Source organism: Lynx rufus, unplaced genomic scaffold, assembly GCF_022079265.1.
Source record: "Lynx rufus isolate CCGP_SWC_20201006 ecotype Redwood Valley unplaced genomic scaffold, mLynRuf1.p SCAF_8, whole genome shotgun sequence".
Taxonomy (NCBI): Eukaryota; Metazoa; Chordata; class Mammalia; order Carnivora; family Felidae; genus Lynx; species Lynx rufus.
This window is the reverse complement of record NW_025814896.1, coordinates 91,123,666-91,140,484: the sequence shown is the minus strand read 5'-3', so window position 1 is coordinate 91,140,484 and position 16,819 is coordinate 91,123,666. Positions and strand designations below refer to the sequence as shown.

At 40.4% G+C, this 16,819-nt stretch overlaps 1 protein-coding gene and 1 non-coding gene across 3 annotated transcripts in view; both read left to right on the top strand.

The window, feature by feature from the left end:
- The first annotated feature begins 732 nt into the window (after positions 1-732).
- LOC124504436 (U6 spliceosomal RNA) lies at positions 733-835 on the top strand. The gene has a single exon (XR_006960417.1). It is a non-coding gene; the product is annotated as a U6 spliceosomal RNA (small nuclear RNA).
- A 9,216-nt stretch (positions 836-10,051) lies between these two features.
- M1AP (meiosis 1 associated protein) overlaps positions 10,052-16,819 on the top strand; it is a 65,168-nt gene continuing 58,400 nt past the window's right edge. For both annotated transcript variants that reach the window (XM_047068814.1, XM_047068815.1), the window contains exon 1: positions 10,052-10,291. In XM_047068814.1, coding sequence (XP_046924770.1) covers positions 10,052-10,291 — 240 coding nt within the window. The remainder of the gene's footprint in view (positions 10,292-16,819) is intronic.

Genomic DNA, 16,819 nt, shown 5'->3' with positions numbered 1-16,819 from the left:
TAGCTGGGTTGTCTAGCTCCCAGTCTCTCATGAGTTTATAGTCATGATATTGGATGAAGCCACCAGTCATCTGAATGCTTGACTAGGGCTGGACGATCCACTTCTGGGATGGCTTAATTTCATGCCTGGCAAGTTGATGCTGGCTATTGGTAATAAGTCTCAATTCTTTTCCATATGGACCTCTCCATGGGGTGCTCGGATGTCCTCACAATATAGTATTACTTCTTTAGAGCTAGTAATCCCAAAAACCAAGGTGAAAGCCACAATGTCTTCTATAATCTAGCCTCAGAAGTAAAAATATAACTTCTGCCATATTCTGTCGGTCACACAGGCCAATCCTCATGCACTGTGGGGAGGGATAACACAAGGATGGAATCCAAGAATTTCAGTGGACCATCCTGGAGGTTGTCTACCATGTCCAAATGTAAGCAGTCATCTTGTCCTGATAACTTACACTTATGAATCATAAATAACTTAAATCTTTCATTTTCTTTCAATTATTATCATAATTCAGGACTTTATTATTGCTCACCTAGACTATGCAATAGTTTCATTAAAAAAAAAAACAAAAACAAAAAAACCTGCCTCCAATCTCTTTCCAAGTTATCATCAGGGTAACCTCTCTAAGGTGCAAATTCTGTTTTATTTATTCAGTGGTTATTGAGGACCTATGATGTGCTAGGCATTTCATTAAGTAACATAGATAAAGATTATTAAAAAGATTCCTGCTGCCTGCTTTGGCAGCACATATACTAAAATTGGAACAATACAGAGATTAGCATGGCCCCTGCACAAGGGTGACATGCAAAACATGGATCCTGGATTCAAATTGCTTAGTCTAAAAGGGAAAATAGACACTGAAGATTGATACTTCAAGTCTTCTCTCTGAAACTTTTTTTCTAATACACCAGCCTCAACACAACAGGACCCTCCTCTGTGCTACTTCCTTTGGCACTGATATATGCCTCTCCCTAGCTGCTCCCCAACAATCTAACCTAGACCTTAGCCCTTCTCTGAATATGGTTTAAATATTGATTTTTTTGTCTTTTGTTTGTTTTCAAAGAACTCTTTCCATTTTGTGGCAGCAACACACAATATGAAGTTCTTTTTTACATTGCAACCTAGTCATACTTAAATACTTTTGTAGTAGTGAAGTAAACTTTCACAAAGTCATACTTTCACTATATTTCTTTAATTCAGGAGCTAAACCCTGATATTTTCTATGGGATTGCACTTTATTATCTTTCATTTTTTTAAATGCTGGTTGCAGCCCACTAAATTGATTTTACTACCTATTAATAGATTGAGATCCCCACTTTGAGAAAAATCGCTGCTCTAAGCTGACTCATACTAAATCAATATCTATTCCTTAAATCTACATCTCCAACTCATATTTTTCTCTTCAGTTTCTGACACATATATCTAACTGGCTGTTGAACAACTCCACTCAGTGTACCACAGGCACCTTGCTTTCAACATGTCCAAAACAGAACTGTCATCCTCACTCCCACACCAGCCTGGGTAACTGGGTAAACGGTAGAACCAATGTTTTTTTATATCTGTATATAGCACCACTATCTTTCCAGCTATCCAAGCCAGAAAATTTGCACTCATTCTTCAATAAGTATTCGCTGAGTGCCTACTATGTTCTAGGCTCTGTCATTCTGGATTCCTCCTAATCAATCCAATTACTCATGAAGACCTATTCATTTTATTTTTTTTTTAATTTTTTTTTCAACGTTTATTTATTTTTGGGACAGAGAGAGACAGAGCATGAACGGGGGAGGGGCAGAGAGAGGGAGACACAGAATCGGAAACAGGCTCCAGGCTCCGAGCCATCAGCCCAGAGCCTGACGCGGGGCTCGAACTCACGGACCGCGAGATCGTGACCTGGCTGAAGTCGGACGCTTAACCGACTGCGCCACGCAGGCGCCCCGAAGACCTATTCATTTTAACTCCTAAATATCTCCTCCACATCTCTGCATCCCCCTACTAACACCCTTATTCAAGCTGCCATCATCTCTTGCCTGGTCTACTTCTTACTCCTGTCCTGCTTCCATCACCAGGCACCACCACCCCAACTCCAGCCCCCAATCCATTGCCTTCAGGGAAGATAGAATTTTCTTTCCAGTACACAAATCAGATCACTCCTTTGCTTGAAACACATCAGTCCAGCTCCTCACCATACCTTCGCTATGGGATGAAATCCAAAATCCTTAATATAGTCCACAGGACCTTTTATATTCTGGCCTCTTGCCTACCTCTTCCACATGCTGTGCTCTGGACTGGTTGAGCCTCTTAAGAATTCCCTCTACATGGAATATTCTCCATGTCCCTTATTTGGCTAACTCCTATTCACTCTATTGATTAAGCTCAGAATGATAATCCCATTCTCTAGGAAGCATTCCCAATTCTCCAAGTCTGTGCTTTTCCTGTATGTTCCCATAACCTTGTACTTCCCTTGCCATAGCCCATATCACACCACATTGCCCATTGCCTAAGTACTTGTCTGTCCCTCATAGGCTTTAAGCCCCAGGAGGGCAAAGATTATTGTATTCTCAGATCCTAGCACGGTGTCTGGTATATAGTAGGCAGCCAATAAATATTTGGTAAATGCTTTTTATCTTTGTTCGTGTTTATTTTATTGTCTGAAATTACTTGTTCAAATATTCATGAGTTAGTCTAGGTCCTCTGAGAAGCAGACACCAAGATGAGATTAAATGTACAAGGATTTTACCAGGGAAACACCTGTGAGGGAAAAGGGAAATGGCTGGGAAAGCCTTCAAGAGCAGTCAGATGTGATGCAAGTCTAACCCTAGGTGAAGAGAGGGAATGAAGCATCCTGTGCCTCCCAGGATCGACTCTTCCTTAGTATCCCGACCACACTCAAGCATTGGCTAGGAACAGCCTGTGGTCTTCACAAATATGACAGTGGATTTCTAAGACAGTATCTGATGCCTTTGGCCAGTTGCCCTCCCTGTAGTTTAAAACATGCAGGTTGCTTTCTTCATGCAGGTTGTCACCCTCAGAGTTTAGTAGAATCTTGGGGAAATCACATCACATTCCCCCACATCTAGCACAGTCTTTGGCACATTATCTAATAAATGCTACTCCAGATAGATAAAACAATTTATAGAGAAACAGAGAAATTTACTGTAGCTGGGAGCAATAGGTGATGTGATTTGCAATCAGTGTAAGGATATTGTTTGAGTTGAGCCTGATAAGGTAAGTGGAGTCAGTTATAACAGCCTTTGTAACCGAAACAAAGCAAAACAAAAAACAAAAACAAAACTATGTTTAAGCCAAAGAATGATGTCATCAAATATATTTTTACTAGGATAATTCTAGCATCAATGTATAGAATAATCTGGAAATTAAAGACAGGAAGACTAATTTGGAGTATGTGAGAAAGAAGACATGTTGAGAAGCTACACTTTATATTGAATCACAGGAAGTCTATTGATCAGATTACACCTGGGAGCCTGGATTAAGTATTTCAGGTTTTACTCTGAGGAGCAGTTGAGGGGACCAAAAATTGGTGTTGTAGGACTAAAACATAGGCAGGTGGTTCTTTTCCTATTGGTTCTAACTCGTCCTGAATCACTCGTTGGTAAACTGATTTCCCCTCCCCCAACCTGCATAGCAGGCAATGAACTGAGTGAGGTGTGGAAGGAGATGACAATAAACAGGGAAACAGGAGAAAGCGCTTGTCCATTTCTGGTTTGGTACTAGCATTATTTTCTCCTCTCCTGTGGGCTAATTTAGAGAGGAATTCCTTCAACCAGGGTTGAAGACCCAGATCAGCCAAATGATCCTATCTCAACTGGATTTTGGCAAAGGGACTATAGGAATCATCAGCAAGCAAATGAAAATGAGCATGAGTAGAGACGGGCAGACCCTCTTGGGATGTAGAGGTTTGAAGACTTGAAAGGATTTCTTGAAGGTAAACTAAACTCTAACTTCCATGAGGGCAGGGGACCATTGTGTGTCCAGTGTACCCCAATCCTAGCACAGTGCCTGGCACATAGTGTGCCCTCAACAAATATTTATTGAATAAAAGAGTGACCAACTGAATAAGTGAATGAATGATGTGGAAGAGAAAGGTTAAAGCTAAGGACACAATGGCGGTGCCCCCTGGAATGTCTCATTGCTGGGGGGGGGGGGGGGGAGAGGTGTTACTGGAATGTTTAATTGGGGGTGGGGTTTAACTACCGAAGAAGTGTCAAGTTTAGCATGATACTCTCAAAGAGAGATCCAAAACTCTACCTCAGGGCCAAAATAGGGCCATTTCCCTGGCGCCCGGGGGCTCGGAGACTGTGGCCCTGAGGTAGACCCTGAGACGGCCCCTGAGGCGGTGCGCTCAGTGAGCAGTCCTGCGCAGCCGCAGCCTGCCGGACGCGGGCGCTTTCGACGGCGCAGGCGCACTCCGAGAGCCTAGAGGCGCAGGTAATGGGGTCTTCGCCTTCCCAAAACAAGGGGGGAATACCGCACTTTCTCCCCGCCTCAGGGCAGGTGGAGGGTCGAGGGCCTCAGCTGGAGGATGGCCCCGAGAGAGAGCGGCCGGCAGCGCCTCACAGGGTGAGCTTGGGCCTAGCTCGGTCGCCCTCAGGGCGGTGTTGGCGAACCAGGCCTGAGCAACACTGACGCCCACCGATCCTCAACCACCGCGGGTTCTCGTCCCTCCGCGCACGTGTCTGAGATCCTTGACGCCGCGTGTCCTTGGCTGACCCTCCCGGGCCTGGGGGATGGGTGGCCAGTCCGCCAGACACTGTAGGCGCGGTGTCCAGGGCCCTCGACGCTTTGGGGGCGGGGGGCTACGACGGTTTTCTAACTTTTTGGAAAGTCAGGAAAACAACGACCCCTCAGGTTCAAAGAAAATGTTTTTATTTTTTTTTTCTTACAACAAAAGAAAAAAGTGAAAATTTTAGGGCTCACGAAAATCTATTAATTATTATTATTATTTTATTAAATTTTTTTTAATGAGGTAGGGGCTCACAAAGGCAAAAGTGCTTAGGATCCACGACATTTTTAATGCGGCCCTGCGGGAGGAAGAACCATCAAATAGTTTATCATACACAGTGTCCTAAGGGCTCTACCGACATGGTATAGGTGCTTTTGTGAGGGAGGGCACGTAAAGAGGCCCTAACCTATTAAGACCTAAAGCCTGAGACCTAAAGAATGAGTCAGGTTAAGGAGGGTAGTGATGGTAAAGAACTTCAGCAGCTGAAGGAATGAAAGGCCCAAGTGTTTGTGGACCTGAAAGGTGCCTCAGGGACAGAGAAGGGTGGGAGGAAGTTGGACAGGGGATGGCATGGCTGAGGATGGAGAGTTGGGAAGGAGATACATGCAGAACTTCAGGGCCAGGATAAGGATTTGGGATTTTGTTCCAAGTGTAATTGGAAGCCATTGATGGGTTTTTAGTAAGGGAGTAACTTGATGCTTTTGGTGGTTCAAGGCCAAGTAGAGTTCCAGGTTAAACCAGTTTGCAGGGAGACCCCAACAAGTGGGTGTTTTGACAAAAGTGGAGAGTACAGGATCAAAAATTGTCAGATCCTGCTTACAACTATGCCCAGATACATCAGAGCATTCATTGATCATGTTTGAGAATATAGGGAAGAGAGCTGCCTCTTACCTCATTTAAAGGACAGTCTTGGAATTGCACATAAGTGTGGGATTTAAAAATGACTGTGCAAGCTGAAACTGTTCAAAGTTATCTTAATCATCAATGGGGAAAAATTAAATTTGTTCCAGGACCTCTCAAAATTGTCAGAATGTTAAAATCTCTTTTACCATCAGCTCTAAGTGGGAAATGAAAAATAGTAAAGCTACTATCTATTTACACACTGTAATTTAAAACATTAGAAACCTTGAATATCAGAGTCTTCTATTTCTTTGTAAAAAAAAACTTAATCAAGAATAGTTTGAACAGTGCTTGTGCTTGTCTTCTCCTCATTGTACAACTTATGATCCAGCACACATCTTCTTTATGCCTTAGCTAATTGTCATACTCCTTTCTATGCTTGGATCAACTTTCAACATTATATCCCTTGGGCTTTCCAAGGATCTCCAAGAGATCCTTTAATATGCAGTTTTTTGCTGGTGGCACTTTCTCTGGGCTGTCTTCACACTTTTTGTCACAACCACTTCCCCATTTATGTTAGGTTAGGTTCACCTTTGCTAAGATCCTCTAGCTGCTTATCTAGAGTCTATCAAATGGTGGCATTGTCAGCATTGTTACAGTCAGCTTTTTCTTCTAGAAGTCCATTTATGTTCTATCCCACTTTCACTTTTTAGCATTACCACATATCATTTCTTTGCTACACTTTCATCTTGAAATGGCCAATTTTAGCCAATTCCCTCTTTCAGTTATCCATTTTTGTAGAATGTTACATGGGTTTATCACTAGCAGACAAGGAGGTAAAACAACTACATGCTTTGTTGTTTGCGCTTAAACCAAATAAGTGATATGCAGTGACTAGTCACTGACAGACCTTGAAAGAAGTGACATAATTGATCACTGATCATGATGAGCATCTGTTGTTTATGTAGTGATTTGTGGACTGACGAGCTAGCTGTGATTTATATTTCATGTAAGTACTCACAGTTAATATTCCACAGTAACTGAAATTTGAGCTGTGTTAATGAGGGACTGGTGTTAATGAACTAAACTCTAGCAAGATATTTGTATATATTAGAACCATCCAAACTTAGAACTGCCCATACTCTAAAATGACAAGAGTTTCAAATGTGAAGGAGGATGGAGAGAGGGAGTGGAAGCTCGTTCTGCATTAAATAAGGCCTCTGTCTGGGTGCCTGTCTATATGAATCTGTGTGTTAGTTTCAAATTCAGCATTACATTGGTTTCATGCACTTAATTTAAAAGTACAGTTAAAATATATTACAATATTTGCTTTCTTGCTGAATACATTAGTCATTGATTTGGATTTCTAGTTCAAGATTATTTTTAATAGATTAGCATATTCATTCACTTATTTGTTCAGCTGTCCTCGGAACATAGTTGGAACTCAATAAAAAATTACTGAACAAACGCTGAGTTCCACTAACCAAAAAGGAAAGATTGAAGAGGAATAAATTCACAGATTGATTTTGGGGAACACATTTATCTATGTACTATTAGATCATTTTTAAAGATCATAAATTCCAAAGTGTTTCTGAAAATTATCATAAATAATAGGATATTTCTCTTGGACCTGGGGACATCAAAGAAGTTTTCATATTCCCTGCATTCTTTAGCTAACAGACAATTATATGGAATTATTTTAGCTCCCCAAGATGGGAACATATTTTTTTAATCTAAAAAATATTTTCTTTTATGATTTTCCTAATACTCTTTTTGAAATATTTTTATTATTAAATACAACATATAGAGAGAACATTTCATAAAACATGAAAAATACAGCTTAATAATTATAAAGTGAGCACCCATGTAACCACAATAAAGGTCAGGAAATAGGGGTGCCTGGGTGGCTCAGTTGGTTGAGTGTCTGACTTCAGCTCAGGTTATGATCTCATGGTTTCTGAGTTCAAGCCCCACGTTGGGCTCTATGCTGACAGCTCAGAGCCTAGAGTGTGCTTCAGATTCTGTCTCCTCCTCTGCCCTCCCCACTTGTGCTCTGTCTCTCTGTCTCTCAAAAATAAATAAATGTAAATTTTTTTAAAGGTCAGGAAATAGAACATTGCTAATGCCCCAGACCTCCCCTTTTGTCCCTTCTAATCATAATGCCCCCCTTCCTTTCTAGAGAAAATCACTACCCTAATTTGATGATAGTCATTTCCTTGATTTTTAAGAATAATTTAGCCATTATGTACACATCCCTAAACAATATAGCTATTTGTGCTTATTTTTTTAATCTGTGTAGGGGTGCCTGGGTGGCTCAGTTGGTTGAGTGTCTAACTCTTGATATCAGCTCAAGTTGTGATCTCACGGTTGTGAGATCTAGCCCCTCACTGGGCTCTGTGCTGGGTAAGGAGCCTGCTTAAGATTCTGTCTCGCACTCCTAATGATAGAGAACAAGCTATGGGTTGATGGAGGGAGGTGGGTGAAAGATGGGCTAGATGGTGATGGGTACTAAGGAGGGCACTTGTGATGAGTACTGGGTGTTGTATGTAAGTGATGAATCGCTGAATTTTACTCCTGAAACCAATATTGCGCTGTATGTTGACTAACTAAAATTTATATTAAAAAAAAAAAGGGCAGGGGGAGAATTCAGTGGTGAATGAAAAAAAAATTAAACATTTAAAAATAGGGGCACCTGAGTGGCTCAGTTAGGTAAGCTTCTGACTTCAGCTCAGGTCATGATCTCTCAGTCTGTGAGTTCGAGCCCTACATCAGGCTCTGTGCTGACAGCTCAGAACATGGAGCCTGCTCTGATTCTGTGTCTCCTTCTCTCTATGCCCCTTCCCCACTTGTACTCTGTCTCTCTTTCTCTCTTAAAAGTAAATAAACATTTTTTTAAATTTTTAAATAAAAAATGAAATAAAATGTTCCTGATGAAGAAAAAAAAAAAAGATTCTCTCTCCCTCTTCTTCTGCCCTTCCCCTGCTTTCATGTGCTCTCATGCCTCTCTCTCAAAATAAAATAAAATCTATGTAGACAGATTTGTACTATATGTATTCTTTGTGTCTTGCTGCTTATATTTTGTTTCTTGGAATCATCCCTGTTGTGTGTAACTATTTCATTCATTTTCATGCTACATGTGTGATGATACAAGAATTTATCCATTCTAATGTGGATTGACATTTGTGTTGTTTGCAGTTTGCACCAATTATGAATAAGACTGTCACGAATAGCCTTTTGCTGTTATGATCTGACTTTGTTCACGTATCCCAGTGCCTGTCATTATTCACAGATTATATGATTGTGGACAAAAAATCCAAAAGGATTTACAAATAAATTATTGTAATTAGAGAGTGCAGCTGGGTTGTTAAAAATACAAAATCAATGTACAAACATCAACTTTATTTCTATATATTAGCAATAAACTAACAATTAAATTTAAAAAGATGTCATATAAGTTAACATTAAAAAAATAAGATCTCTAAGAATAAAATTTAACAAAAGATGAGACCTTTTGGGAGAAACTATAAAATTATAAATTCTTTTAGATTTTCCATATACACAATCCTGTCATTTACAAATAATAACAGTTTTATTTCTTCCACTGTAATGTGTCATATTTATTTATCTTGCCTTATTGCTGCCTTCACTACAGTGTTGAAGTGGTGTTAGCAGTCTCCTAGTCAGATAGAAAGCTTTCAATATCACCATTAAGAATGCTATTTGGGCATGCCTGGGTGGCTCAGTTGGTTAAGTGTCTGACTTCAGCTTATGTCATGATCTCACAGCTTTGAGTTCGAGCCCCGCGTCAGGCTCTCTGCTGACAGCTTAGAGCCTGGAGCCTACTTCAGATTCTGTGTCTGCCTTTCTTTCTGCCCCTCCGCAACTTGTGCTTGCTCTCTCGCACTCTCTCTCTCTCTCTCTCTTTCAAAAATAAATAAGAAAGAAAGAAAGAAAGAAAGAAAGAAAGAAAGAAAGAAAGAAAGAAAATTCCTACATACCAAATAAACACTGTGCTAAACACTGATAGATCAAGTTGGCAAGTCCAGTTCTTCCCCCTTGGGAATCTCACAAAGTATTGGGAGAGGCAGTCATAGAAACAAATTGTAAAAGATAGAACAATAAATGCCGATACATAAATAAAGTTTATGAGGGCAGGTAGCTTACTTTAAGACTGAAATTTGGCTTTTGTGTCACTTTTTGTTTAGTTCCACTCAGCATCTGTAAGCAGTCTCAGCCTTACGTTATAGGTAAACATCTAGATCCCTTGGGAGTTAAGATGGGATAGCCTAGAGAAATTTGACTTAATCCCCAGTCTGACTCCTTTCCGGATTTAGTCCTCTAGGACTGTGTTCATCATTTCAACCAAGCATATAATTCAGTTTTATGAAAGGCAGTGGTTTCTCTTTCCTTCCCTATAGGTACAGAGAACATCCAGGTAGTGACTGCAGTTCCACCTCTGGTCTGGTTGGCATGTATCATGGGCGAAGTACTGGTAAAGGGCCCTCCACTCCCACGCAGATTTACCAGCAACCTCCAAGGCTTCTCATTGTGCATATTGCTCTACCGTCCTGGGCTCATATCTGCTCCAACCTCTGTGAGGCTCTGCAGAACTTTTTCTGTCTAGCCTGCAGCTTGATGGGCCCCAGCCGCATGTCCCTCTTCAGCTTATACATGGTACAAAATCAGCATGAATGTATCCTTCCCTTTGTGGTGAGTATATCTATATTTGATCATTTTATCCTGAAAACAACTATGAGGTTTCTGGAACAGAGATCACAGTTATTATGACTTAAAGCAGTAACTGTGCCCATTCCTTACACCCAGTACCCCACAGGCAACACAGGGAGAGCCAGATGTCATCCTGCACATGAGGGGTTTATGTAGAGGCCGCTTTTAGACAATAGGTTTGAGCAGTGGAAATTTGATCAAGGCAGAAGAGCCCACAACAACCACCTGGCTGAATACAGTGTACAGGCCCATCAGGCAACCCACCTCAAAATATCCATAAGTCTTAACTCATCAATGGACTACTTAGAACCAGAAAAAAATAAAAATAAATTTTAAAACATTTTTTTAATGGGGTGCCTGGGTGGTTCAGTCTGTTAAGCATCCAACTGCAGCTCAGGTCATGAGGTTCTCAGGTTTGAGCACCGTGTCGGGCTCTGTGCTGACAGCTCAGAGCCTGGAACCTGCTTCATATTCTGTGTCTCCCTCTCTTTTTGCCCCTTCCCCACTTGTGCTCTCTCTCTTTCTCTCAAAAATAAATAAATTAATTTTTAAAATAAAAAAAAAAAAAGAACCAGGCACAGTTACCAAACAGGGAAAATTCCATATATCCTCATACCTCCTTACCATCTGCTTTTAAATACAGCCCCCACCCACTGCCTCATTGCAGTCTCTCCTTTGCTGTCTTGCCTGCTGTTCCCTTGCAGTAAACTTCTGCCCCTGTTGAATCCCTTCACCTCCTGCACCACTGGCTTCCACTCCACTGCCACCCCACATTTGGGGGGCCCTATCCAATCGAGAGAGAAACCACAGTTTATACTACAGAAGAGGAACTCCAAAATTATTAATCTGAGAGTGTAAATAAGCCACATCTTGCCCTCCTCCACTCCAGAGAGGGAGAGAAACCTTGGCATTTACAGTCCTTTGGAATGTAAGCAACTCACCCCTTTTATCCCCCTTTGAAATGTAAACACAGGGAAACAGGTCTAAATGTCTTCAGAGGTCTCTGGCTAGTAAATCACCCTTTAATTTCCAAGACTTGTTCTTTAACCAGGGTTCCAGCTTTCTTTGCTCAGAAAGCCTAACTGTGAAGAAACATGAAAATATTTTCTCTACAGTTCCCCATAGGACTCCGGTGAAAAATCCCCTGAGATTTAAGAAGGCAAATACTGGGCCAGGGGCAGTGCTTTTATGAAGCTTTCTCATACACAGACAACTGTCTCTCCTCCTCCTCCTCAAAGAAATGCACATCTTCACCTTCTCCCCTATATAAATCACTGGGATGTAAAAGACTTCATCGGTTCTGGTGCATCCCTTTCCTGAGGTAGCCTTGCTGCTGGGAAAGGCAGAGAACGCCTAATGGAAAATCATGAGTTTTATCCCTACCTAGAGGAAATAAGACTTCCTCCCCCTAGGGTCTGTGGAAACCACATTAGAGCCTGGACTCCCACCCTCCTACCCAACATAAATAGGACATCTCTCCCCTCCCTACTGAGGTGGTGTCTGAGGAGGTAGACTGAAGGCCATGTGGGAGCAGAAGTGAGGTGTGGTGTCTCTCTCAATCAGAAGGGGGCCCCCAAATGTGGCGTGACGATCTGGTGAAAGGATTCAGCAGAGGCAGAACAAAGGAGATAGAAGTTTATTGAATACACCACAAGGGAGCAGCAAGCAGGATAGTAAAGGGGAGACTGCAATAGGCACTGGGTGGAGACTGTATTTAAAATGGGAAGGTAAGGGAGCACCTGGGTGGCTCAGTCGGTTGAGCATCCAACTTTGGCTCAGGTCATGATCTTGCAGCTCGTGAGTTTGAGCCCCTGTCGGGCTCTGTGATGACGGCTCAGAGCCTGGAGCCTGCTTCAGATTCTGTGTCCCCCTCTCTGCCCCACCCCTGCTTGTGCTCTGTCTCTGTCTCTTTCAAAAATGAATAAACATTTTTAAATGGGAAGGTAAGGAGGTATGGGGATTATGGAATTTTCCCCTTTTTGGTAACTGTGCCTGGTTCTCAGTAGCCTATTGGTCAGTTAGAGCTTATGGACATTTCGAGGTGGGTTGCCTGATGGGCTGGTGTGTAATCAGCCAGAGGGTTGGGGTCACTGTGGGCCCTTTGCCTTAATCTACATTCCATTGCTCAAGCCTGTTGCCCCAAAGTGGCCTCTACATGAGGTACCTTTTAGCTTCCAAGGCAGCGTGATGTCACTGAAGACCTAGTGAAAAGCAAGGACTTATATGCCCATTTGACGGTAATTTAGCTTCCCCATTCCAGGGTGTCAATGGGAGCCATGTAGAAAGCCAGAACTTCCACTCTCACCCAGAAGTAACAAGGCACCCTCCCTTCTGGGCTGTAATCAGAAGCCACCTGGCAATAATTATGTGGAAACCTCACTCTCCTCATTAGCACAGTATTAGGGTGGGGGGTGGGGGTGCTGCTAAAGCAAAAGTTTAAATAAGATCTAGAGTCCTCTAATACCCAAAATGTCCAGAATACAATAAAAAGTCACTTATTATATCAAGAACCAGGAAAATCTCAACTTGAATGAGGATACAACAGACACCAACACTGAGATGACACAGATATTGGAATTAGCTGAAAAAGACTTTGAAGCAGCCATCGTAAAAATGCTTCAGCAAGCAGTTATGAACATACTTGGACAGATGGAAAAATAGAAAGTCTCACCAAAGAAAAAGAAGTATAAAGAACCAAATAGGGGCACCTCAGAGGCTCAGTTCGTTAAGCATCCAACTCTTAACTTTGGCTCAGATCATGATCTCACAGTTTGTGAGTTTGAGCCCTGCATCAGGCTCCATGCTGACAATGCAGAGCCTGCTTAGGACCTCTCCAGGCCCCTCTCTGTCCCTTTCTCTCTGCTCCTCTCCCCCCCAAAAATAAATAAACTTTTAAAAAAAGAAGAACCACCAAATACACATTTTAGAACTGAAAAATACAGTAACTGAAATTTAAAAAACAAAAATCTTCAGTGGATGGTCTCAACAACAGAATGGAGAGGACAGAGAAAAGAATCAACGAACATGAAGATAAATAGAAATTACCCAATCTGAGTAACAGAAAACAGACTTTAAAAAATGAACAAAGCCTCAGGGACTTGTGAGACTGTAACAAAAGATCTAACCTTTGTGCCATCAGAGTTCAAGAGGAAAGGGGAAGGATGGAGCTAAAAAAAAATATTCAAAGAAATAATCACCGAAATTTTCCCAAATTTGGCAAAAGTTATAAACCTAAAGATTCAAGAGGCTGGTGAGCCCCGAACAGGATAAATGCAAATAAATTTGTTCTAAGATACATCATAATTTAAATTTATAAAAACTAAAGGCAAACTCTTCAAAGAGCACTGACATGTTACTTATAAGGAAAAAAATAAGGAACAGTAGCTTTTTTCATCAGAAACCAAGGAGGCCAGAGGAAGTGTCACATTTTTCAAATGCTAAAAGAAAAAGAACTGTTAACCCAGAACTTTGTATCCAGTGAAAATATCCTTAAGGAATGAAACAGAAATATAGATATTCTCAGATGAAAGAAGGCTAAGACAATTTGTCATCAGCAGATCTATTTTAACAGAATGCCTAAAGGAAGTCCTTGAAACAGAAAATATAAAAGAAAGAGTCTTGGAATATCCAGAAGGAAGAAAGAACAACAGAAAGAATAAAATACAGATAAATACAATAGACTTTCTATTGAGATTTCTAAATTATATTTGACAGTTAAAGAAAAACTTACAATATTGTCTGATATGGTGTTAATGTATATAGAGGAAATACTTAAAACAATTGCATTATAAATGGGAAAGTAAAGAGACTTTCTACATAAAGAATGTATATAATGTAGTACTTCAGAGAAACCACTTAAAAATCTATGCAAAAACACTCAAGCACTAAAGATAAATCAAAATGGGAATATAAAAAAATGTTTAAAAAATTTAAGTAACCCACAGTAAGATAGATAAAACAGAGAAACAAAAACTGAGGAAACAAAGAAATCAAAAAATTGGCAGGCTAAAACATACCAATAATTACATTAAATGAAAATAGTCTAAATATATCAATTAAAAGAAATAGATTTGCAGAGTGGGGGAAAAATGACCCAACTATATATCCTATTTATAACAAAGTCACATCAATTATAATAAAAGTAGGTGGAAAGTTGTGGAACCTGGGTGGCTCAGTCGGTGGAGCGCCTGACTTAAGCTCATGTCATGATATCGCGGTCCATGGGTTCGAGCCCCGCGTCAGGCTCTGTGCTGACATCTCAGAGCCTGGAGCCTGCTTCAGATTCTATGCCTCCCTCTCTGTCTGCTCTCTCTCTCTCTCTTTCTCTTTCTCTCAACAGCAAACATGAAAAAAAAATTTTTTTTTAAGTAGGTGGAAAGTATAAGGATGAAAAAAGATATACCCTGATACATTAATCAGCAAAGCAGAAATGGCTGTATTAATATGTCAAATAAAGTAGACTTTACCAAAGAATATCAGGTATAGAAAGGAATATTAAATGATGATAAAAGAGTCAAACCAAGAAGAAGACATAGCAATATCACGTGTGTACACACTAAGGAATTGAGCTATAAAATACATGAAACAAAAACTGATAGAACTGAAATAAGAAATAGACAAATCCACAATGATAGTTGGAGACTTTGAATGTCCTTCTCTTGACAATTGATGGAACAACTAGAAAGAAAATCAATGAGGATGTAGAAAAATATTAACCAATAGGATCTAATCAACATTTATAGACTACTCCACTCAACAATACCAGAATACACATTCTTTTCAAGCACCCACAGAACACTTGATCAAAATAGACCATATCTTTGGCCATAAAAGAAACTTCAACAAATTTGAAAGAATTGAAGTCATACACAGTTTGTTCACTGCCCAGGACAAAATCAAACTAGACAGAAACATGGAGTGCCTGGGTGGTTCAGTGGGTTGAGTGTCTGACTGATTTATGCTCAGGTCATGACCCCATTGTCATGGGACCCAGCTCCACCTCAAGCTCTGTGCTGAGCATGGAAGCTGCTTAAGATTCTCTCTCTCTGTTCCTCTGCCCCTCTCCCTCACTCATGCTCTCTCTCTCTCTCTCTCTCATGAATTAATTAATTAATAGCAAAAACTTAACAGTAAAATCTCCAGGGGCACCTGGGTTGCTCAGTCGGTTAAGCATTTGACTCTTGATTTCGGCTCAGGCTGTGCTCTCATGGTTTGTGAGTTCAAGCCCCACACACAGAGCTCTGTGCTGACAGCCTGGAGCCTACTTGGGATTCTCTGCCTCCTTCTCTCTCTGCCTGTCTCTCTCTCTCAAAAATAAATGAACAAAACAAAACAAAACAGAAACCAGTAAAATCTCCAAACACTTGGAAACTGATCAACACATTTCTAGATAACTCATGGATCAAAGAAGGAATGTCAAAGGAAAATTTTAAAATACATTGAATTGCATGAAAATTTAAATACACATCAAAATTTGTGAAATCCAGCTAAAGCAGTGCTGCAAGGGACATTTATAGCATTAAATGCTTACATTAGAAAAGGAAAAATTTCAAATCAGTAACATAAGATCCCATCTCAGGAAACTTAGAAAAGGAGTAGCAAAATAAACCCAAAGCAAGCTGAAGGTAGGAAGTAGTAAAGAACATAAATGAATGGAATTGAAAACAGAAAATTGGTGAAATAAACAGCTGATTCTTCAAAATGATCAAGAACTTTGACAAACCTCTAGCAAGATGTGAATCTACAGGTGTGATAATGTGGTATAAAACTCAATTCAAACATTATACCAAGGTCAGTTTCTTGGTTTTAAAATTGTGCTATAGTTATATATGTAACCACTGGAAGAAACTGGGGGAAGGGTACACAGGACCTCTCTGTACAATTTTGCAACTTTCTGTGGATCTATAATTATTTCAAAATAAAAAGCTAAAGAGAAACAAAGATGATTTTACATCCTCACTAGAATGTCTATCCTTAAAAAGACAGGCAATACTGACAGGCAATACCAAGTGTTGGTGAGAATGGAGAGAAACTACAACCCTCATTCATTGCTGACAGGAAGGTAAAATGATAACAACCACTTTAGAAAATATAGTTTGTCAATGTCTTAAAAAATTTAGATATACACCTTCTATATAACCCAACAGTTCCACCTTAGAATCTACCCAACAGAAATGAAAATATGTCCACACAAATACATTTACATGAATGTTTATGGCAGCATTATTCCTAATAGCCCCAAACTGGAAACAGAATGTCTGTTACTAATGAATGGATAAACAAAATGTATAATTCTCTATAATCCAGTGATGATATTCCTCCTAGCACACTGGGGACACAGTAAGAATGATAATGATGTTACAGCCATGTGGCATGTATGTTCCTCTGTTGTGCCATTTTCCTTGTGCATGTCTTTCCTGTGATCACTTTTGGCTTTATCCAACTTCTGTCCAGCAACAGGGGTAGATAAAAGTTGAGAGTGATCTAGAAGGGCAAATGGAATATATCCAG